This window comes from Mastomys coucha, unplaced genomic scaffold (genome assembly GCF_008632895.1).
Source record: "Mastomys coucha isolate ucsf_1 unplaced genomic scaffold, UCSF_Mcou_1 pScaffold6, whole genome shotgun sequence".
In the NCBI taxonomy this organism is placed as follows: Eukaryota; Metazoa; Chordata; class Mammalia; order Rodentia; family Muridae; genus Mastomys; species Mastomys coucha.
In genome coordinates, this window is record NW_022196912.1 from 121,686,840 (window position 1) to 121,710,729 (window position 23,890).

The 23,890-nt window shown below is 49.2% G+C and overlaps 1 protein-coding gene across 12 annotated transcripts in view; it reads right to left on the reverse strand.

The window, feature by feature from the left end:
- Nucleotides 1-10,491: 10,491 nt before the first annotated feature.
- Nucleotides 10,492-23,890, reverse strand: part of Bcl11b (BAF chromatin remodeling complex subunit BCL11B) — a 92,937-nt gene continuing 79,538 nt past the window's right edge. For all 12 annotated transcript variants that reach the window (XM_031357178.1, XM_031357177.1, XM_031357168.1 and 9 more), the window contains one exon: nucleotides 10,492-17,391. In XM_031357178.1, coding sequence (XP_031213038.1) covers nucleotides 15,377-17,391 — 2,015 coding nt within the window. In that variant the 3' untranslated portion in view covers nucleotides 10,492-15,376. The remainder of the gene's footprint in view (nucleotides 17,392-23,890) is intronic.

Consider the following 23,890-nt stretch of genomic DNA (forward strand, 5'->3'; position numbering starts at 1 on the left):
GAGGATTTAACTCCCTGTTGTTACCGAACTTCAGCTGCTTCCCTAGCAGGGTCTGAGCTACCAGAAGACCGGATTCTCCGGGCTGTGTTACTCTTTGGGCAGATGTTCCTGGCACCAGGCACAGGAGAGCGCTCCAGACTCACGGATCCTCCAGGACCCGTTGTGCAGGAGGCTGCAGGAGGGAAAGGTGCTGTCTTAGGGTTCTATTGCTGTGGAGGCCATGACCTTAGCAAGTCTTTTGAGGGAAAAGCATTTAATAGGGGCTCGCTACAGTTCTCGGAGGTTTAGTCCACTATCGTCATTTAGCCCAGGCAAACATGGTGCTAAAGAAGGAGCTGAGAGCTCTACATCTTGATCCATAGGCAGCAGGAGTCTGTGCCATACTGGATGTAGCTTGAGCATTGGAGACCGCAAAGCCCCACCTCCGCAAAGACACACTTCCTCCAACAAGGCCACACCTCCTAATAGCGCCATGCCCTCTGGGTCAAGCATTCCCATTCAAACAACCACAGGTGCCCCGAAGGGGAAGCACTGCACAGCCTGGGTGTAGGGCAGTCCAGCAGCCAGGGAGAGGAGTCTGATATTGGATGACAGGAGCAGAAGTTAGGTGGGAAGACAAAGGCTTTTCCAGGGCCCAGAGTCAGCGAGAGGAAGCCTATGGGGCTCCGGGAAGAGCAGGGCTCATCTGAGGAGTGGCTGGTGGGGTGGCAAATATGGGGAAGTGGGATGGGAACCCCCATCACTTTGGCAGTTTGTTTAGTATGTCCTCATTTTCTGATGTTAGTTTAAAGACGTGAACTCTTCATCCTGCGTGATGTCATCAATCCTGCCCACTGCTCTTGTGTAGACAGATTGTCCCCTCAATGAATTTGCAGAGAAAGGGACAGACCAAGAGGTGAGGGGGCCATGTCAAGGTCACCCAGGCAACAGGAATATCGGAGCCTGAACTCTATGATGGACTGAGGCTCCCAAGCTCTAAGCTTCACTAGCCACATTACAGCTGCCCTTGGCCTGAGCGCAGGGCCCACCCAGTGCCCCCACCTCCTTTCTCCAGTCTCTGTCCTGAGAACCAAACTTTAGAGCTGTGGACAAGAGTGAAGGGATTCATGCTAACCAGGTCATAGGCTAGGACAGGCAGGCCCTGAAGACTGGTGTGTGCTGGACCCGCAATGGGGTTCTTCCTCGTGGTCCTTAAACGTCCCCTACCCCAGAACCCTGCAGGATTCATGTTTGAAGATACAAACACTTCATGCTGGGCCTTTCCGTTCTGAGCAGGGAAACAGGGAGTCTACCTTTTCACAAACTTCACAGAAGCTCTGTTTAGTTCAAGTGTGAGAACTGCAGGATGAACTCAGTGTTCTAGTCCTGCACTGTCAGCCCCTGGACAGGGGCATGACCTTTCCTGGGGTTCTGAAAATGACCATGGTTGGAGTTGGGGGGATAAGGACAAGGTCATGATGGTATACTAGAATCTGAGCATCAGCCACCCTGGGTGGAGGAGGCAAAGAGGATCAAGAAGAGATGGGACATAGCATCAGGCGAAGGACCAGGGACACCAGGCTAGGACAGAGGCTGTGGAGTTCTTCAAGAGGCAGAGCCAGGCTAACGGGAGTAAGAGAGTGCAGGGGAGAGGGGAGGAGATATAGGGGAGCTATCATGAGGTGTGACCCCTAACTCCAGGTCTTCTAGCCCTCAGAGACCAAGGAGTAAGTGCACAGACTGTCACTGGTCACAGACTAGTAACCCCTAGCAGTATCCCTTGGCCCCTCCCCCACATGCTTACCAGTCGCTACCCACCTGCCAAGTGTCAGGGTTATGCCAAGTGGGCATCTCTCTCTCTATTAGGAGAGGCTCCCCGAAGGCACACATGAGGGTGGGGCATGGATGGCTGCAGACACCAAGGATGCCAGCAAGTGTTCAGGGACCCTGGTCCTCTACAGTAGACCAGTGTGTGTTTGTAAAACAGAGGAGAAAGAGGCTGCCTGGAGTAGGTTGGGGACTTTCTAGGGACTAACAAGAAAAGAAAGGCCAGTGGGTGTTGTTGGGTCATTTCCATGTACCATCTGCCCTGTCTCCACCTGTCTGACCCTCACAAGGGCTCTACAGACATCATTATCCCTACATTGCATATAGGGAAATGAAGGCAGAGAGATTCCAGTCCTCAGCTACTTAGCTAGCAGGCAAGAGACAATGATAAGATTCCTACTAAAAGTCAGGGCTGTTAAGTCACTTTTAAATTGCTAATTCCTGGGGCTGAAGTGACGGTTCAGTGGGTAAGAGCATTTCCTGTACAGGCTTGAGAACGTGGATCCCAGAACCAAGAAATAAAAGTTGGCATGATCGCCGGGCGCACACCTTTAATCCCAGCACTTGGGAGGCAGAGGCAGGCGGATTTCTGAGTTCGAGGCCAGCCTGGTCTACAGAGTGAGTTCCAGGTGAGCTAGGGCTACACAGAGAAACCCTGTCTGGAAAAACCAAAAACAAAATAAAGCAAAAGTAGGCATGATCACACACATGCAGCTATAAACCCAGTGCTGTGGGGAAAGGAGACTGGAGTATTGCTGTCACGAGCCATGCTTCAGATCCAGTGGGAGATCCTGTCATGAGGGAAATAAGGGTGGACATCAAAATAAACAGATACCCAGCATCCTCCTTTGGCCTCTGTGAACACGCATAGACACGTATGCCCATACCCGTGTGTGTGCATGCAGCATACATATACCCCACACCATACACACACTAAATAAATTCTAGTTCCTTCCCCACAGATGTGTCTAACGTTTGACATGAATGTTCACACTTGGGAAGCACATAATCGCAGTACAAAAAGTTTGCAAAGGAAAACCTCATAAAATTACAAGTCAGTTTATGATTTTGGGCTGAGCTGAATTCATAGGCGTCCTCAGCCACATGTGGCTCACGAACTACAGTTTGGCTTTGTCTGCTGTCACGTTTCTCAGGTCTTAATAACACCAAGAACAACGAGTGGAGTTTGGAAGCAGTATCAAGAGTTGTGACCCACTACAGCCACAGAAGTTCAGATGGCAAATGCACCAGGGGCCTGGATGGGAGGAGGGTGGACAGCATCCTGTGTGGTTTTGTGGGGGCACTGGGCATCATCGTCTCTTTACTTATTAATAATTCTTTATAAGAGCATCTTCAATATTCATGAGGTTGCAATAAAATTACATAGAGAATAATCTTATCAAAATGCATCAAAAAGAATGTAGAAAGAGGATTTTTTAACCTGAAATGAGTATTTCTGATATCTTGATTGAATATTAAATTTAACACTGAGCTTCCTGACAGTGGTGGCACAATGTAAGGTGCAGTCAGTTACATGAATCTGAAAACAAAATGAAACATTAAAGCATTAACGAGGTAGCTCTTCCTCACGGTTAAGTCCTTACCAAAGGATAACATGTTCCAAATACTTAGTATCCTGCTCTATTTACATAAGTATGCATTTATACAAAATATATATGCATATGTGTGAATGGTATACCACACACATATATAACAATACATCTGTGTGCATATATTCAATTCATGAGCTCTAGGATACATGAAAGCCAGAGAAATGAAAAGCCAGACTGCTAAGAACTGATTCTACAACTTAAGGGTTTCAGACCCAGAAAAGGAAGTAGGGACACTGAGTTCCAATGTCCATGTGTGACTGTACGTGTGGAACCTCATGCACACGCTTTAGGTTTTGGAAGTTAACCCGTCCTCAAAACCAGGGCAGAAGTCTTGGTCATCAGGAGGCAGCTAAGGAAGTGTGATGCCCACCTCAGTCCTATTTGGGAACGAAAACTTTGAGATCCTGAGTGCACAGGGTCCATCAAGACAGTCTCTTCCTGTATTAATTACTCTTCTGTTTCTGAGATCAAAGACTTGAGAAGAAGCAGCTTCCTGGGGAAGGGTTTGTTTTGCCTCCTGGGAATACAGCCCATCCTGGTTGAAAAGGCGTGACCGCTGGTCATGTCGCACTAGCAACCCAGTGACCCACTTCTCCCACCTCAAGTCCCTCCCCAAGGTGAGAACCGAGCGCTCCGGCACATGCACTCACTGGGAGCATTTCACATTCAAATCACGATGCTCTACTCCAGCGAACGGCCCTAGACAGCCCCAGACAGAGCCGAGAAGGGCGCCGAAGCTTCCAGGGCTGTTTTCATAGTCAGGACACTGCAGATGTGCTGGAGAGAGATCTGCAAAGATGAGCTCACGAGTCTGAAATTACAAACTAAAGAGTCAGATCGATGGGAGTCCTCAGAGGAGAAAACCCTCTGAGGGACGTGGGTGATGGAATGCACTGAGCGAGACTGTAGAACTTCTCTGGTCCGTGCATGGCGAGCTTTCTTCTTGTCCCCACGGTCAAGGGAACTGCTTCATGGCAAGAATCCTGGAATGACCTGTCAGCCGCAGAGAAAAACCCCAATACTACAGTGAGCCTTGTTTTAGATATTTATTTATATGGACCGAGCAAAGATTATGCAATCTGCATCGTCCTCTGATCCCTCAGATTGTCATCTCCCCATTGGACAAATGAGGAAATTGAGACAAAAACCAGGTTGCATAATTGGATTCTGAGTTTACAGGCGGCAAGACTAGGGCACAGCTCTGAGCCAGGATAGTCTGGCTCCCAGCATGCCTCTCGCTCCCAGCATGCCCCTCGTTCCCAGCGTGCCTTTGTTAGCAGAAAGCATGCACTGTTGCTTGGCAGAAAAGACTCCTGAATTCCTGAAGTCTGTGAGGAAGATTTTGTCAGCCTTTAACTATGTATCCTCTCTGGCTTCTTGACTCAGAGAGGACTCTGGATCCTCTTCCCTGATTTCCTGTCACCTCTAAGCTTCTCCTGTGTCCACAGTCGGCTACTTACCCTGCTGCCTCTTCCTTGGCCCCCACACCGCCTCAGCTTGTTTTCTATTGCTGTGATATACATCATGACCACAAGCAACTCGTGGAGGAAAGGGTTTATTTTATCTGACAGCTTGCAGTCCATCATGAAGGGGAACCAGGCCAGGAACCTGGAGGCAGGAACTGAAGCAGAGGCCATGGAGAAAGGCTGTTTACTGGCTTGCTCCTTGTAGCTTGCTCAGCCTGCTTTCTTATAGACCCCAAGTCCACCAGCCCACGGATGACACCACCCAGAGCCATCCCAGAGCGGGCAGGGTCCTCCCACATAAACCATGAATCAAAAATATGCCTGACAGACTTGTCTACAAGCCAATTAGATGGAGACATTTTCTCATTTGTGGCATTCCTTCCCTAATATGTCAAGTTGACAACAATAAACAAACATCAACAACAACAAAACACACACACCTGCCCAATCCAGTGGCAGATCCTAGCAGTTTGTCACCTATCCCCAAAGAGAGTTTAAACAAGTATTCTTACCATCTCACATTTATTGATTTGAGTACAGCCACCACCCTGTCCTCTCCCTCTTGGTAATATTTATTTTGTCTTTAATTATGTGTGTAATTATGTGTGGGCATGTGTGCGTGCAGTACTGGCAGAGGCCAAAAGAGGGTGTTGCATGCCGAGGAGCTAGTGTTGTAGGCAGTTGTGAGTCCCTCTCCGTGGGTTCTGGGAACTAAATTTGGTCCTTCTCGCAAGAACTGTGTGTGCTCTTCACCACTGAGCCCTTTCCCGGTGCCCTTTTCTAGCCTTTAAACGTTAACATTATCCTGTACAGTTTCCGTGTTATTACAGTCTCCAGTCCCCTCCTTCAGGGTGGGGGTAAATATTTCCTAATGAGGAAGCTTTCCTTCATTCTTTTACTCTTCTGTTGCCAAGGCGGGAGGCTGCCTGTAAAACTTTGCCATCATACATGTCACAAATAACAGGTATTCTCTTCACATGCTTAAAAAAGACCACGTTTGTGTTTCTTTTTTCCCTTGGGTTGCCAGGAAGCTTACGTTCAACTCATGGTTTAAGTAGGCAGTTCTATTTTTGTGAATGTGCACATGTACTTGATCTTTTAGGATCTCAGATCCCGCTGTTTTGTTGCTTATTTTCGTCTTGTATGATTCCTACTGATCGACTTAGAGCCTTATGGATCAAGGACAGACACCAAGTATTAATAAAACACTGCTCTGAAGTGACCATCCAGGCCCCTAGCCTTTTCCTTTGGGAATCACTAATTAGTACTGTTAGCATAGTTTTCAAGAATGATGTCACTAGGTCAAACACCCAGAATATCATTTAGGCTCTTGATACAGATGAGTCAGAGCCTTCCTGGAGAGGAGAGGGACAAGGGGTTGAAACACAATACAGATGACAAAGCCAACTCCAAGTCATGGTCCCAACACAGGCAAAGGGCAGGGCCACACCCATGGAAGATGTTTGGGCGGCATGACACCTGCTGACCACCCCTTGGCTTCCTAGGTTCACTTTGAACCCAGCAGCTCTGCATTCCCTCCACTCTGCACAGGACTTGAGCAGGTACTTGGCAGAGTCTCAGTGATAATAGGGGAAGAAGCAGGGTGGGTGGCATTGTCCCTAACCCAGGTCTCCTTTGTTGACTGAGACGCTAGCCAAGCCTTTGGAGACTGCAGCCTTCAGTGCATTCTCAGCCAAAAACTCTTCCATAGTCTGGACCAAGAGCTACACACAGTACCACTTGGGATTTGAACAGATAAATGTCCTTCTCCTTGTCCTAGACAGTGCTCCTAGAATCACAAGCTGCATTGTGTCCTAAGCCAGACAGTTCCTATTTTTTTATTGTTTTTAATGATAAGAGATTACAAAAATACAATTTCCTTTTCAATGTGATCTGAAAAATAAACCATAGTAAAGAGAGACATGGGTATGGAGAACCCTTGCTCCAACCTCCCACTGAAGCCTATTGGTCAACATACCAAGCCCTACTTATCTGTTCCCTCATGGCATTCCCAGCTAAAATGGAGTGACTCCATGACAAGGCCCATAAGTATGGGCCAGAGGTGGAAACTCGAGAGACTGAAAGGAACAAGTGAGTAGGTGGGTGGACGGGTAGTTGGATGAGTGGATGTATAGGTAACTTGTTCTGCTCCCTGAAATAGAAAGTCCTGAAAGGCAATGAGAATTCTACTTGCCCCTAACTCCCATCAGTGTCTGAGACACAGCATGGGTCTTTAATGTTTGTGAAGTAAAGAAACATGTGGGTGGGTGAGTGAGTAGATGTTTGAATGAATGAGTGGGTAAGTGGATGAATGGATAGATGAATGGATAGATTGGTGAGTGGGTAGCTAGATGAATGGATAGATGGATGGATGGATGGATGGATGGATGGATGGATGGATGGTTAGATTGGTGAGTGGGTAGGTGGATGAATGGATAGATGGATGGATGGATGGTTAGATTGGTGAGTGGGTAGGTAGATGGATGGATGGGTGGATGAATGGATAGATGGATGGATGGATGGATGGATGGATGGATGGATAGATGGATGGATGAATGGACAGTTAGATTGGTGAGTGGGTAGGTGGATGGATGGATGGATGGATGGATGGATGGATGGATGGATGGATGGACGGTTAGATTGGTGAATGGGTAGGTGGATGGATGTCTGGATGGGTGGTTATATGGATGAATGTGTGCATGTGTGTGGATGTACTTATGAATCAGAGATTGCGTAGAAGAGCTTCCGGGTTTGGGAGAGGTGAAGTCCTATTCCTACATTACCTAAGAATATACTAAATGAATTTTAAGGGTGCCAGCCAGCTCTGGGATTCTGCTTCTCTATGAATTCGATTCTACTCTTCCATACGCTGTGAAGTTTCTCCCTCATGCCCTCTGTAAGAAGTACCATCTCTCCCTCAGTTCTCATCTTCCTGGTGACTCCTCTTTGAAGAAACAGCTCACTTTCCCCGGTCCTCCTGCCTCATGGCTGGTCCACTCCTCCCTCTTCTTCACCCCTTTGCTGCCCACGCCACCTAGCCCGGAAAAATCCTGCCTCTCCTGCTTCTCAGGAGCCAGAAGACAAGCTGAGCCCTCCCTGTGTTCACACTCACGACATTCAACTCAGTCCTTGCCTTGGGAGTTAAATTGGTTCCCAGGTTCAGCCTGTTTAGATGTCTTTTTATCGTCCTAGATGGTCTGCAATCAGAATCTGATGGAGCCATTTTGAAGACTATTCAGGGCAGGCAATTAGTGGCTAAGGCATCACCTGCACGAGCGTCAGCATTTTCATCCTCTCCGGCTTGAAAGTTACATGAGATTCATTATGTATCTCCATCACATTAACATAAAAAGTCCCATTCATCTGGTTTTATCTCCAAAGCAGACAAGGGAAACTTTCTCATTTTAATTGCTGGACTTTGCAGCTCAGAATGAGGTGACTAAAGCTGTCCAGAAACTTCAGAGATACCCCAAACCACAACGGGAGAGTTGGAAACTGCAGAGATCCTAGGATTTATGTTGCAGGGGAAACCTTCAATCACGCCCAGCAACCAGGATGGTCTGCTATCAAGGCTCTCTCTTAGCTGGTGGAGCCCAAGCAGCTGGTATCACCTTCAGGGTCTGAGGCCAAAATCGTTGGACCCTGTTGCCTTAACCCCTTCTAAGGAGACAGAGGCCCAGAAAAGGGAAGAGACTGACCTGAGATCACAAAACCAGTTACCAAGGAAACTGGTCAGGACTGGATCAACCCCTTCCTTTGCCCTACTTTGTCCCGTTTGTCCCATGGCCCTTGGTTTGTTGTAAGCCTGAGCATTCGCTAATTTGTTCATCCGTGGCTCAGCCCTAAGCATTTGTTCCTCTTGAAGAGGAGGCTTGAAGAGGAGAGTGTCTCCCCCAACCCACTAACACAACGCCTCCACCAAAAGAGCTTACTCTCTGAGTTCTTATGGTAAGAGACAGGAACATTTGAGCTCCACTATTTCTCTGGATAGGGAGTACCAAGGCTCAACGCCTGCGTTTCTAAGCCAACTGAGGGAAAGGCTGTGGGGAAAAAAAAATAAACAAAACAAACAAACAAACCATCTCCCCTGGGAGTTCTTGATCCTTGGGCTCTAGAAAGCACTCGGGCCGGCCCCGCTCTTCTGCTGCCATCACCAAGACGCGTTTCATTCCACTTCCGGCGCAGCGCTTCAAATTGTTCTTCCTGTTCAATCATGTGACAGTTTCTTTGATGACATTGACTGGTTTGGGCTAAGGACGGACGGGATGGAGAACACACTGCCCCTATTCTCCCTTTATCTACGCAAGTGGGCGGAACCCACTGAGCGCCTTGGCTACTAGGCTCCTGTATTTCCCCCTTTCTTGTTGTGCGCTCTCAGTGAACACTCTCCGGCTAGCACAGCACTCAGCTCACGATGAGAGTGGTGGGTGATTTCAGGTGGAAGTCCCTTGTCGCTTTGAGATCAGGAACCCAGGGGAAGCCTTCCTGCTTTCCATGTAGCTCAGGTGGGCCTTGCTCACATGGAGTTAGAAAAGTGCAACTTCACCCGTGCAGACATACCCAGAACCCTACAGAGCCCCGATTTCTTCCATCTGGCCGCTCTGCCTGCAAACCAAGCTCCAGACTATTTCACTATGCAATGGTTGACAATGGTGAACCCCAGAAACAGTTTCTTCCACTTGTTAACACCTTGCGCAAAGGAAAGGAAGGGAAGGGGAGAGGAAAGGAGAAAGAGGAAAGGGGAGAGGGGAAAGGGGAAGGAAAAGGGGAAGCAAATCCTTCTTTGTGACCATCAGAGAGGCTGTTTGACCCTGAACCCTCCTTCTGCACCTGGAAAGCCAAGAGCACTTGCCCAAGTGCACAGAGCAGCTGGCAGGGACCCTAGACCATGGTTTCCAGTTCTGAGTGTCTGCCTGCTGCATCTCCTTCCTTCTTTCCTCCTTCCTTCCCTTCCTCTCCTTCTTCCCTTCCTCCCCTCCTCCCCATCTCTCTTTCCTTCTCCTCTTTCTCTTTCTCTCTCTCTCATACATGATTTTGCTATACATCCCAAGCTGGCCTCAAACCCATTATTAGAAACCAGGTTGGCCTCAAACTTGAGACCTGGCTGCTGCCTCCAGAATGAGGAGCTTAGAAACCACAAACAATGAAGCCGCCATATTCTCACCCCGCCCCCTCCCAGGCAAAACATAAATAAGTGGTTTCACGTGGCCCAATCCGGAATCGAACTGAGCTCAGGATCTGGAAGCCGCATCTGCTAAGCCCACCGCAGAGTGCTTGGCTGTGGCTGAGTAGGGGTCATAGTACGGAAGGCCCATGAAGCTCAGCGTTATCCTGGGCAGCCTTAAACTGCTTTCCATAGCCATTTCCCTTCTTCGTTTTTATTTTGCTGTTTGTTCTTGAGACAAGGCCTCGCTGTGTGTGCACATGGTGTCTACCTGGGGCCGAGAACCTTTCCGAAGCTCTCTGGTTCCTGAAGTGTTTTCTCTCCCCCTGGCCATGGCTTAAAGAGTCAGAAGGGAACTAGAGAAAGGTCTTCAATTCCCTCTTAGAAATAAGCTATCTACTCCCCACCTTTAAAAGACACAGAAAAGGACAAGGTTTGGAGATCAAGTTAAATGTCCCAATTTATTTTCATAACTTGAAACCAGAACAAACTTGGTTTTGAACAAATGAAATGGCAGACACATGCTGAACTCAACATTGTGACATTAAGGGGGTAAAAAGAGGCCCAAAATCTTGTACAGAGAAGAAAAAGAACAATAAATATTTTTACTAAGCCATATTGAAATGACCTTCTGTCATCTCAACATTTTATCCATAATTAAAAAAAAAAAAAACAAAAAACAAGTGCCCATTCTTAAAAGCAGAGCACAAATACCAAGCAATAATAAATAGCTCCAAACCTGTTGTAAGAGACAAACCCTCGAGGCAAACAACAAAAGCTCATATGATAAGTAATAGAAAAGGTAATAAAAATATTTTGCCTTGCCAGTACAAAAGCGAACAGCTGAAATCAATGCGCCTTTGCTATGCAGGGCAGACATGGAGCACCAAAATCACGGACTCAGACCTCGGATGGAAGGGCCAGGTGGAAGGAAGGCTGTCCACTTCAGGGTTCACATTTTGCTTAGAGTAATCCAGTCTCCTCTCCCCCCTCCCCCTTCCCATAATGACCCTCCATGGGCAAGTGGCAGGTTCCAATTGGGGGCAACTTTGGGTAAAGTTGTGGCAGTGTGGAACCCGACCTGAGGTCGTCGGCTGGGTCACCTACGCTAGAGCCCTTTGGCTGGGTCACCTGCTTCCAGTAGGTTGGTTGGTTGATTTTTCTCTTTGATAAGAGAAGCAAAATTCTCTTCTCTCTGCAGTTGACAGAGACACACAATCCTTGTGCTTTAGGATGGCTTAGTCCTGGCATTCTGGTGATAGGTGAGCTGGTGAGCACTGGCTAGCTTTTATGAGCACAGAAGAACCACACAGAGGCTCCCAGGCAGCAGAGAGGCGGGGTGGCAAAAGGGCAGGGTAACCCGGGCCTTAGGGCAGGCATGCAGGACACTGAAACTTAGGCCTGGCCTCCCACTAGGCCCCCATCCTTTAACTGTGCAAAGGCAAGTGTCAAATGGGAAACAGTGAGACAGACTGCATTTAGTAAGGATCTGCCTGGAAAGATGCACGATCATGCTTTCATAACCTGAAATGATGGTTTCTTACATTTTCTGAAATTTAAAAAAAAAAAAATGGCTTCCTGATATAGGTATTTGTAAAGTGTATTACTACTCCCTCATCCAATAAACAACCACTTTATTATCTTAAAGCTACTTGGCTTTACAAAAAAAAAAAGGAAGGAAAGAAGGAAGGAAACAAGGAGAGGGAGAGAAGAAAGGAAGAGAAAAGAGGGTCTGGGGAGAGGGCGCTAAGAGGAGGAAGAAAATTAAAGATGAGTCCATAGAGAGTAGGCAGAGACGGGGCGGGCAGAGGGAACAGGTGGAAAGGTGGAAAGGCACAGAATCCCTTCATCCCAGGCCTCACTGTTCTGAAACGGATGGAATTGCAGAGAAAAGCAGAGAAACAGAGAGGGAAATCGAGCAGACACTCTCCGAGGACCTGCGTGCAAGGCCCTCCTCCGTCCCACTTGCACCAGTCTCAGTGGCAGAGGCTCCCCTGGGCCCAGCTGCTCCTTCCAGAAGCTTCGCTGCTCCATCCAGGTTTGCTCAAGGGCAAAAGCAGCTGTCGATTCTCTCTCTGCTCCTGAGGATGGTCAGGGGGTGGAGGGGGCAGCCTCAGTAGCCACAGCGGAGAAGATAACCTCGCACTCTCACCGCATTGCCATCTTATAGATGACCTCTTGGAGAAAGGTCTCTCTTTTCTCCACTCAACACAAGTAAGGACTCGCCATCAAGTTGGCTGTGGCCTCACCAAAGCGACCCTGATGCGAAGTTCGGACATTCGAATGGAAAGCCCAAAGCCAACAGTTCTTTTGAGTAGGCCAGTTCTGACCGACTATAGACAACTAAAATGACTTGTGAACCAAAGCATATCTCCCTCTGTATCTTGTTCTCTTGAAGGTTGTCAAGCAACCCCTTCCCCACCATACAACAGGACTTAACATACAAATGTGGGTGGGATTTTTGTCTGTCTGTTTGTTTTGTTTTTTTTTGTAATATTTTATCCTGCCAAATTAAAAAAATATATTATGGCAGCCTGTTTGTTTTTGTGTTTTTTTCTCTTTTTATTTCCAAATTCACTAACAAAAAGGTACATTAAATCCCTTTAAAAGGACAAGCTTACAGTTAAAAAATTACAAGCTCCAGTAAAAATACAGCGAGAGCCTACATCATATGAACCGACCAATATATCCATTCCCGAGGGAGGAGGGAGAGAAAAATAAGCACGGGCAGAAGTGGGATTCTTTCTTCTGCTGCAAAGCAGTAACAATATTAAGCACTTTCTCTACATACTTTTTCTACACATTGTAGCAATCCCCCTTTAAACCCCAAATACAAGTTTCTATACATTTTGTTTTCAAAATAAAAATTCAACACCCAAGGCAGAAAAAAATTTACTAAAACTCCGACTTTACAGGTTACTGTGACAGAACAGATTTTATAGACCCACCATTTAAAACTTACTGTAACGGTTTCAAGGAAAAGAAAAAGGACTTTTTTTTTCTTCTCATTTTGTAAAATGCCCAGGCAGTCTCAATTATTACAAATACTGGTCCACTTTAACAGTAATCAAGAAATTTCAATATATATAATGTATACTAAAACCCCGTCACCAAAAGAAAACAATATACACCTAGCCATTGTGGCATTCTGTATAACCTATTAAGCAAACTTTGAAAATAAAATAAAATAAAAAGATCGCTCCAACACACATACACACGATTTATTTTACCCTTGTATGTATCCAATACTGTAAACGTATTTTTAAGACAGAGTGCACTAAATTTAAATTTAGGAGAAAAAAAAAATCAGCCATTGTTCCTGAATTGTTTTTTTTTTTGTTGTTGTTGTTGTTGTTGTTTTTGTTTTTTTCATTCAACGATATCGGCTTGTGTCACGTAAGTTTTAATTCAGCAGTAAGTCACCTCCACTCCATATCTAAGCAGCGTTGCCCCAAAAAAAGGGGGAGGGGGGTCTGAAAACAATTCTGCTAATGGATGTCCAGGGCTGTGCTGGGTTTATTTCTTCGTTTGACTGGTCTTATGGCATTTTCCCGTCCTCTCTCTTCAACCAGGAAATTTTTTTTTTTTAATTTAAAGTAAATGTGGCTTTGTTTCTAAAGAATGTACTTCTCTTGTTTGCTTTTTAAAAAGTCTTTTTTCATCTCAAAAAAAAAAAAAAAGTTTTGCATTTGTCTCAAGAGACTCAAATAGGAAGATCAGTTTTCAAGGCACGCACATCAAATTGAATGGCAGTAGAGAAACTGTCCAATAAATTATTTAATTTTGTTCTTTATAGTGCCAGTATTGTGAATGCCACGCTTAGCAACACTGACACTCAATCTCAGCTGTCCCTTACAGTTTAACCCACCTCTGGGCCAAAGACAAGAATATGCTGCAATTTCTTGTTTAGAAGCCATTTAATTTAAATGCAAACAAAAGCTTTAAAGTGCGGGTCAACAGAATTCAAACATCAAATCCCAACAAGTCCAATGTATATAGTATGTCCCAACTAATTGGAGGAAGGAAAAGACAAAACACAGAAATGGAAGCAGCGTGGGGCACCTTGGGCAGAACTCTTCCCAGCTCTTCCAGGAAGAGAGAACGGGCGAGATGCCCCTGCCTGCCCTACAGTGCCTATCAGCGTGAGATGAGCGACCCCGCAGCTAACTTCTCCAGTTCACCATCAGGGCCAGTTGTCTGCTTGGGATTCGGTCAATTACCACTCTAGCAATGGACACCTGGGATTTATCCATAGGCTGGGGGCTGAAAAGAGAAGCCATCGTGCCAGGAGAAGCCTGAGAGAACATCGTTAGTCTCTTTCTTCCTGCCACTACAAGCCACTGCTGTCTACCCAATGGGTACCCTCAGCCCGTTTTATGCAGCCAAATCTACAGCAAAGGGCAGAGGTGGCTTTCCAGAATATGCCAAGCTCCCCCAGAAAAGGACAGTATCATATCTCCTGGTAATGCACAATTGCAGGATGCACGGCTGTGCCTAGACTCACCCTGGAAAAGAGTCTCAGGGTCCCGAGTGGGGGAGAGGCTCGTTTTGCCACGTCTGCCTCAACGTTTTCCTTCCATAGCATGAAAGTTGAATTCTGCACAGAGAAGCCTCTGTGGCTCAGGAGGACATTAGTGCTACCTCTCCAATGTGATGCTAAAACAAAGTGCTACAATTTTAAAGATTGTAATCCGCTGTACATCCACCTCCCGGAAAAAAAAATGGTTTTGAAAGCCACCCCCGCCCCCCAGAAAAAAAACTTCCACATGCCACTTTTCATTTGAGGACAAAGTAAGTGATGAAGACGCAAACAACTTTAAAAGTCATTTAAGTGTTGGCTTCTTGACAAGAAATTACACATGCTTAGCTTAAATTTCAAAAAAGCAGCACCCCCCCACACACACACACAAAATTATAATTTAAAAGATAGTTTCCCTCTACATCACTTGCGAGTCATTGCTCAGACTACTACAGGGTTATTAAAAAATGAAGGGTTGGATACTCAACGAAATCTTTTAAAGGAATTTAAACAGAAATAATAATAATAACAATAGGTACCTGCGTGTACATGCCAAAAAAATTACAAAACCCAATAAATACAGAAATTATTGCACAGTTAAAAGGCTCCACAATTTTTTTTTAAATTTTTACTGCCTTAATCAACCCTCAGGTTTCCATAGGACTTCGCAGACACAGGTTAGGTTGGACTGACGCCTCCCTGGGCCCCGGGGATACAGAGGCCAGTCCAGTCACGGGGTCCCGTTGGCAAAGGTTGGCGATGGTCACGCTGTACAGACGCACGCGCGCAATGTCCCCCACGTATGCGCTTAGCTCCTCTCAGCCTGCTCGATTTTGACATCATTAGTCAGCAAGTGTTCACCGTGCCACTTTTTCATGTGTTTCTCCAGGGTGCTGTAGACGCTGAAGGGCATCTGGCAGATGTCGCAGCGGTACACCTCCTTGCCGATCTGCCCGTGCGTCTTCATGTGGCGCGTGAGCTTGCTGCTCTGCGCGCACGCGTAGTTGCACAGCTCGCACTTGTAAGGCCGCTCGCCGGTGTGGCTCCTCCGGTGCACCGTCAGATTGCTACAGTTCTTGAAGACCTTGCCGCAGTACTCGCACGTGTCGCTGCGGCGACCCTCCTTGGAGCTCGGCCGCCCAGGGCCGGGGCCACCCAGGTGAGGTGTGCTGCCCCCACTCGCGGTGCCACTGCGCCCCGACAGCCCGCCGTCCAGCAGGTCCCCGGGTGGCGTGGAGAAGCGGAGGCTGCCGTTCTCGGAGGAATGTTCCGACGACGTGGCGAAAGGCGACTGGCGCGCATCCGTGAAGCCCAGGAATGGGTCCTTCATGAAGTGGCGCGATGCTGCGTAGCCCACGAGCCACTGCGAGTACACGTTCTCCGATGGGATGAGGGCGGCGGGTGGCAGCTCCAGGTCTTTCTCCACCTTGATGCGCTTGGCCGCGTGTAGCGCAGGACCACCGAGCCCTGGGCTGGGCAGCGGTGCCGGCTTGCGTGGGAAGAGCGCTGGAAAGGGCTCTGCGCCTGGCGCAAAGGCCCCGCCACGCCCGTTCACTGCTCCTGGTGCACCCGCGTCCCCGCAGCCACCAGCTCCTGTGTCACCCGTGTCGCCTGCACGCTTCAGGAAGGTGCCTCGTTTCTCCCCGTACTGCGGCAGTGCGCCCAGCCCTGCGTCCTCCATCACCTTGCCCAGTGCCAGCGCCTTCTCATCCGCCAGAGCCGCAGCTGCAGCCCCTGCGCCCGCCACCCCCGGTGGCACGCCACCCCCATTCTCACGGCCACGACCCAGCTCCGAGTCCATACTGAAGCTCGACTCAGGCCGGCTCTCGTTCTCCAGCAGCAGCTCCTCTTCTTCCTCCTCCTCATCCTCGTCATCCTCAGGCTCCGGGCCCAGAGATGGGTCGCTCTCATGGTGGCGGAAGTCTCCATCGGCTGCTTTGAGGTCGCCTGGCAGCTCACTGGTGCCGGGCTCGGGGGAGCTGGCGGCTGAGAGCCCGTCGTCTGAGCGGCCAGCCAGCGAGCCGGCCTTGTGCATGTGCGTCTTCATGTGACGCTTGAGCTTGCTCGCCTGCGAGCACGCGTGGTCGCACAGCTGGCACTTGTAGGGCTTCTCGCCCGTGTGGCTGCGCCTGTGCACGATGAGATTGCTCTGGAATTTGAAGGTCTTGCCGCAGAACTCACAGGACTTGCTCTTGGCAGGCGGCTGCGGTGGTGGCGTGCCCGCGGGCATGGGTGGCAGCGGTGGCGTGCTGAGGAATGGGGACTTGGGGCTGGGCTGGAAAGGGTTCAGCAGCCGGTGCATAGGGTTGCCACGGCCTGGGGACACGGGCGGCGGCGTGGAGCTGTTGCCGGCCAGTTCTCGCAGCCGCCGGGAGAAGTCCATGGCGGGAGAGTCTATGGCCATGGGGTTCAGGCGCATGACTCGGTCGAAGGCACTGGGGTGCTGGGCCACGAGCCCCATCTCCTCTGCACTGAGGCGGTGTGGGTCCAAGTGATGGCGTGGCGGTGGGCTGAAGAGCGGTGGCGTACCGGGCAGACGGCCCTCGCCGAAGCCAGGGTGGTCCCGCAGGATGGGGCCAGTCATGCGCAGCAGGTTGAAAGGATTGCTGTCCCCCAGGAAATTCATGAGTGGGGACTGCGCCACGGCCTCCGGCCCGAGCGGCGGCGGGATGGTGAGCCTGGGCGTAAGCGAGGTGCTGGCCGGCCCAGGCTCCAGGTAGATGCGGAAGCCATGCGTGTTCTGCGCATGCTGCAGCAGGAACCAGGCGCTGTTGAAGGGCTGCTTGCATGTTGTGCAAATATAGCTGGAAGGCTCATCTTTACCTGGGGAAACATGAAGAAGAAAGGTAGAGCGTGAGCAGTTGCGGGGGAGCTAGGGTGGCCACAGAGGCGGACAGGCTTCGCCGCATCCACCCAGAAAGCAGAGAAAACAAGATCTACGAGGAGCGGGCCCGGGGAATCCGAAGGATAGGCAAGCCTCACCCGACCACCCAGATGGCAAGGGACAATAGGATCTATGATCAGGCTCCAGGTCACCCGGGAGTAGCTTGCATTTAATAGGTCCGGTATTGCCTGTAAGTGTTCTTATTTTCAATCATTATGGGGGCCGGAAGGGAGACAGTGACAATGGCTACGTTATGTAAGAGACAGGATAATAAGCTTCACCTCTACACCACGTGATCCACGGTTTTTAACTCAGTCACTGTTGACATGGAGACCTCACCCCACCCTCATAATTCATTGCTGGGGTAGAAAGGGGGTGTAGAGCCTCTACATAGTTGATGCCAATATCCGCACCCTCCAGCGGTGCACACGGAAAAGTATGCTCATCCTGAAATGTCTCCTCTGGGATAAAAAACATTCCACCGCATCCTCTCTCTCCTTGGGAACTACTGATTCGGTTGCTTTGCAAACTTTAAAAAAAAAAATAATAATAATAATAATAATAACAGAAATTGCTCTCCATGCTCCGTTGTGGAATGCCTGCCTAACATGGATGAGAACTCAAGTTCAATCCACAGGAATGCTAGAGACAGACGTTCACACAGCACTATGATACCATGCCCACGTTTGAGATTTTTAGCCACAGGAAATTCCTGTTTCATGGGCCGGTGTTAGGCAGAAAATACTGTCCGATAGAAACCCAGATAGGTGAAGCAAGATTAGCCCAGGGCAAAAGCCCGCTACTGACGGCCTCACACACCCACTGTGTGGAAATCAGAGCCCCAGCCCACAAGCATAGGAGGGGATGGGGGATGGGACTCCAGCCCAAAAGAGTGGTCTGGTGTCTTCTGCCAGAAAACGAAGGAACAGAAAGGCGGTCACGGAATGTGACAGCAGTCGGGATGAGCAGCCACATGTGTTGATTTGTTACAACTGGCTCGGGTGACACCAGTAATAAATTGCAGTGGACACTGATGGCCCTGAGCCAAAATACTACACATTTATTTGTCAGTCAATCAGGGCCGGTCAAAAGATGGAAGCCGAACCTCTCGTATGGAGATGTGGACCTCGACACAAGGCCACATTCCGCTTGCCAGAACCTTCTTAAGGCTTTAGAGGAGCAAGACAGGCGTGGACAGATCTGTCTGCCATCCAGGGATGTGGCATCTCCGAAGCGGTAAGAACAGGCCTCTTCTTTCAGACCTGGCACACAGTATGGCAGCCTCAGTCTTGGAAAGCCCATGTCCTCTGTTTAACCTTGCCTCTGTCAAACAGATTATCAACACTGACACTAAGTCAGTAGCTTCAAGCTCCCCGGCAAAGCCGTTACCATAGCCTACAGTAGACAGGGCTGTGGAAATGGACCTGAGAAGCCACCACCTTTGCTGTACCGCCAGCCTAAGCTGGGGCTTCTATAATCCCGGTTAGACAGCATCTTCTCTTCCTGGCAGCTAATGACACCTCATAGGAGGCTGCACCCCCACACACACCGTGTGTGTGTCTCTGAAGCCTCTGTCTCCAGTGTTGCACCTCTCTAAGTTAGGTTTGCCAGTGGGCCAGGACTCACAGAGAAGTACTGTGTCAGCATGGGGCAGCACTGGGATTCCCTTGGATCACTGCACCAGCGAGCCCAGGGCAAGCAGCCCTGGAATCCAAGACATGCTTTTGCAAGCCAGGGATTTTGCCATCATCCCCTGATATTGTATCTGTGGGTTTGGTGTGAAGGGGAATAAAGCAGAGAAGGATGGAAATAAAAGAATCCTGAAAGTCCAGTCTCATGTACATGTGTGTTCACGTGTGCAGGCATGCATGCATACATGCATGTGTGTATACGTGCATGAGGAAGCTTGAGGACAACTTCCAGTGTCGTTCCCCATAGGGCACCATCTTTCCTTTTTTGAGACAGGGTCTCTCACTGGGAGCTGGGCCTCACAGACTAGGCTGGACCGGCTGGCCAGTGTGTCCTGGAGATCCTCTCCTACATCCCATGGCCTGAGAATAGAAGTGAATGACGCCACCCCTTGTTTCTTATGTGCATCTTAGAGTTTGAACTCTGTTCTCAGACCTGCATGGCATTCCTTTATAGAAAGCCATTTCTCCGGGCCTTACTCTTTTCTTTAAACTGCCACAAGAGAGCTGAGGATACAGCCCAATGGTACAGTGCTTGCCTAGCATATACAAAGCCCTTGGTATAATCCTCCACACCAGACCCTCCATCAGAACTAAACAAAACAAACAAAAACAGTCTAGGAGAACAGAGGCTGTTGCTCGCTCCAACTGTCCCAGCCTGTCTGGATGGGTCTGTGTTGGGCAATGAGACCTCTAACAAGAATCTTCTGTCCTAGCCTGGCTTCACAAGGTCTGGGTAGCCACGATGCTTGTGATCAGACGGTCAGGCTAACAAGAGCCGTGCCTCTCCAAAGCCCTGACTGCTCCACACTCAGCTTATTAGCTTAGCTAATCTGCTTGGGGGACAGAGTGGCTTGTTCCAGATAACGCACACGGAGCTGACCAAGACAGAGTTAGACTCTTCCTCACATCGTGTGTGTGTGTGTGTGTGTGTGTGTGTGTGTGTGTGTGTGTGTGTGTGTGTGTGTTTCATAAAAAGGTAAATACAAGTAAGTCCCTTTCAGACACCTTGGAGCTACTAACACAAATGAAGTGGCATGTCCTAGGAGGTCACATATCAAATTAAACGGTGTTTCTGTACCCTTCTCTGGGACCCAGCCACTCCAAGTAATGGATTTATGGCACATGGCTGCTGAAATCTGGGGTGTTCTTAAGTCGGGGTCCATCTCTTCTCAGCATCTCCATTTCCTTGAGTAGCTCTGAAGAACTTCCTGTCGCTTTATCTAGTGGCCACATGTTTTTCTAGACTGTTCTATCCAACAGAGGCAGAAGTCCAAAGTGGACTAGGTAACTAGGTAGCCAAAATAGCCAATGTCATGTTTTAGAAAAGCAGAGAGAAGGACATACATGTTCTCAACTGCATGTTCTGGAATTCAGATGCCACCTCCATAGTTAAACTGTGAGGACAAAGGGGGCTGATTACTTGTCCAGTCAGCTTTCAGGGCTACTTGCCACCCCAGGGCGAGAGCTATCCTCATCAGAGCCCGAGTGTCCCTCTACAGAACTCTAGGATTCACTCACTGTAGGCAGCAACCTCCCCCAGTACCTGACAGAAGGGAAAAAAAATCCCCTAGCCCTTGAAGGCCCTCCCTAGACAACTCTCTTTCCAACCACCCCCTTCTTTTTTAAAATAAAACGTTCATTTACATATGACGACCTCGTGGCTCTCTCTTGCCTACAAATAGCCCTGAGCATGGGGCTGCTCACTTTTAAGAACTGAACAATGTCAGAGAGTCTTTGACGAGCCACTTGGAACATCTTTCTATTCAGGAACTGAATAAGTATTTTATAGACACAGCCCAGACACAGATGGCTGGCTTTTAGACAAGAAGAGCCTTAGACAGCAGGTTGCTTCTGACTCAGGGCTGGCTTTAGCTCCCCCTAAACTCTTCCTTGCTGCATCAAACTCAGAGAGTTGCCTGCACACAGGTGGTTCTGGTGGCTGCTTTGCTAGTGGCTGGGACAGGGTCCACTGACTTCACACTGCTGCTGCGGCTGCTGCTAATGATCTTAACTGCTGGGGCCAGATGACTTCAGAAGCACCCGTCCTGGCCTACAGACCTAGAAGTGTCAGCTGTGTTTGTCTCACTAAATCCCACGGGGCAGCTCAGAACCCAGGGCCCTACCATGTCTGTCTTTTCTTACCTCCCTCCTCCTCACTTTCATAGATCTTTAGAGCACACCCTGAGCCTTCTTTGTTCTTCCAGTATGTTGTTTGAGGATTTTCAAACGCAGAACCCTACCCCAGATCTCTTCTGACAAGAGCTTCCTTCCCAGCTGCCCCCCCCACACTCCCCATAGGAGCAGCACTGAACACTTGGGCCTTGCTCACTAAAGGGTGTAGCCAAACATGAGATGTCACCTCTCTGAGCCTTGCTTCCTGCCCGGCTTGGAGGGTAGTGAGGTCCTGCCTCTATAAACCGCTCACTGCTGTATAAACGTGGCGTAGGCATTATATACTGTGGGTTTGATACCCATCCTTGTACATGGCTATGGGTGTTTCAGGAACGCCTTTTGGTTTAAGGCCTGGACGAATAGTAATGTAGCTTGACTCAAAACCAGCAAATGGTGAAGAACCCTTCTGATGAAGCAGGGGACTGTCTGCACCTCCCGGGCTCCTCAGTAAGCCACACAGCACCGCACAATTCACTCGTCGGCATCATCGCTGCCTCAGCTCAGGTTGCCCTTGTTCACTAACACCTCTGAGGGAAGCCAAGTGAGGATCATGATCACATGATCATGCTAGACCACAAGGACACGCAGTTTAGAGAATCGCCTCGCCCTTGCCACCTTCCCAGGCCCCTTACAGGATCCCAGTGACCTCCCTGCACACACCTGCCAACCCCAGGCTCTGTCACCGTTTCTGCATGTGTCGCATTGTCAGTGGTTTCACGTTGACAGTGCCCTCTCATGGAAGGCCACTGATTGTCCCTGGACAGTCTCTGGTTAGGTCTACCCTGTGGCAGGCATTCACCCCAGGGTGGAATACAGGAGTCATTTAATAGAGCCAGAAAGCATCCTGGGTGGTATATGCTACTTGGGGGACCTAGTGAAGGGACCACATGGCAGTAAGGTGGCTGAACCCAGGACAGGAATTGGTACCCCTGGTGTCTCACAGTGATCCTCCTCATCCTGAACCCAAGCAGAAGGCTGGTCTTGCTTCATCATTTAAACCTCACCCCAACCCCCGAGACACACATGAACATGCATACACACTCACACATGCACATACACGTGCGCACACACACACAGTTGTATGAGCGGTGCTGAGGGAAAATTTAGGGTGCTAACTGAAGATCCAAGGGTTTAGCCGCATTGGGGATTAGAGTCTGCATTATACCAACTTCTGTCCTACACCCCCATAACTGCACACCCTGACCATATACAGAAGAAAATAAAAGTATTGCAGGCCAGACTGACTGGCCATGAACTATCTGTTCAGACTCCATCTTGTGGCCGGATTCCAAGCTTGTCAAGTACTAGGATTGCAGCTCCCATGGTGGTAAGGATCATGGGTGTGTGATAATGTCTCTGTCCTGTGGTCCTGCAGTTCGGTATAGCCTGGGACGTTTCCTTAGCTTTCGCAAGCTTCTGTTCCCTTCAGACCAGACACTGCAGTCAAGTTGCTGGACAGCAACGGCGCTTGGGATCCTCACTAGGAAGGGGGGAGGCCTTCCTGGGTTGTTTGTTGTGGTAAACTGCCAGAGATGGGGTCCCCTATCCTCTACTTCCTGAGTACACAGCAGGTGACTCAGGGGACACAGAAAACATACGCCCTGCCAACATGTTCCCCGTGTTTTCCCAGGGTATGTGCCACCACCAGGTTTCATGGAATGCCTGTCTCCTCTGCCCTGCCTGAGCTTCCTTCCACACAATGTTAGGCCCGTCTAATGCTGGACACCAGGCTGGATCACCACTCTCTGAACCACGTGAGGAAGAGTTTTTTTCAGACTTCTTAGGAAAAGGAAATGAAATCCCATCACAGGTGAGTGGGCCCCACAATCCCCACAGCTTGTTAACTGGAAAATCTAGGATTCACATTCAGACCTGCCCGATCTGGCTCACTTTGTGTCCTTACTCACAGATAGCTATCCCTGTCACAGAAGAAGTGTTGACTCTGTCACTGGCCCTGAAAGGGGCTTGGACTACCTGCCCCTGTGAACACCAGAGAGCTGGACAGGCAGAGAAGCCAGGTAGTCGGGTACAAGTACAGGAAGTGGTGAAGCGGATGTAACATTGAGAAAATCTTATTCTTTTCCCCTGTGTGGGACCAGCGCCCCATAGATGACCACGTGGCTTCATCTACCAGGTGTTAACTCACCCTGGGAGAAGAACCTCTGTACTTACCGCCTTCACCACAGTGGCAAACCAACGGCCATCGTCCCCTAACAGACAAGTCTTACTGGAAACGTCAGTGACTCTTGCTTCCCTCCCCTCCAGGAGGCCACGGGCTGGGGTATGGGCATGGTGTCCGGTTAAGCATAAGACCTAGAATATTGTCAGGCTGGGCCAAAGTGACTAGTGGACTTCAGAAATACCAAGGGAAGAAGCAGAAAGAGTGGGGTTGGGGCTGGAGGTTATAGTCAATCCAAGCATGTAAGACACAGAAGAGCTGAGGTGAGGAGAGAGAGACAGGCCAGCAAGGGAGACTTTCTGAACGCACCTAGATACAGGGCAGGTAGCCATGATGGAAGACACTGCCCTGCCTGCTGCAGAAGGAGAGGCATCCAGGAAATGCCACGGCCACCCC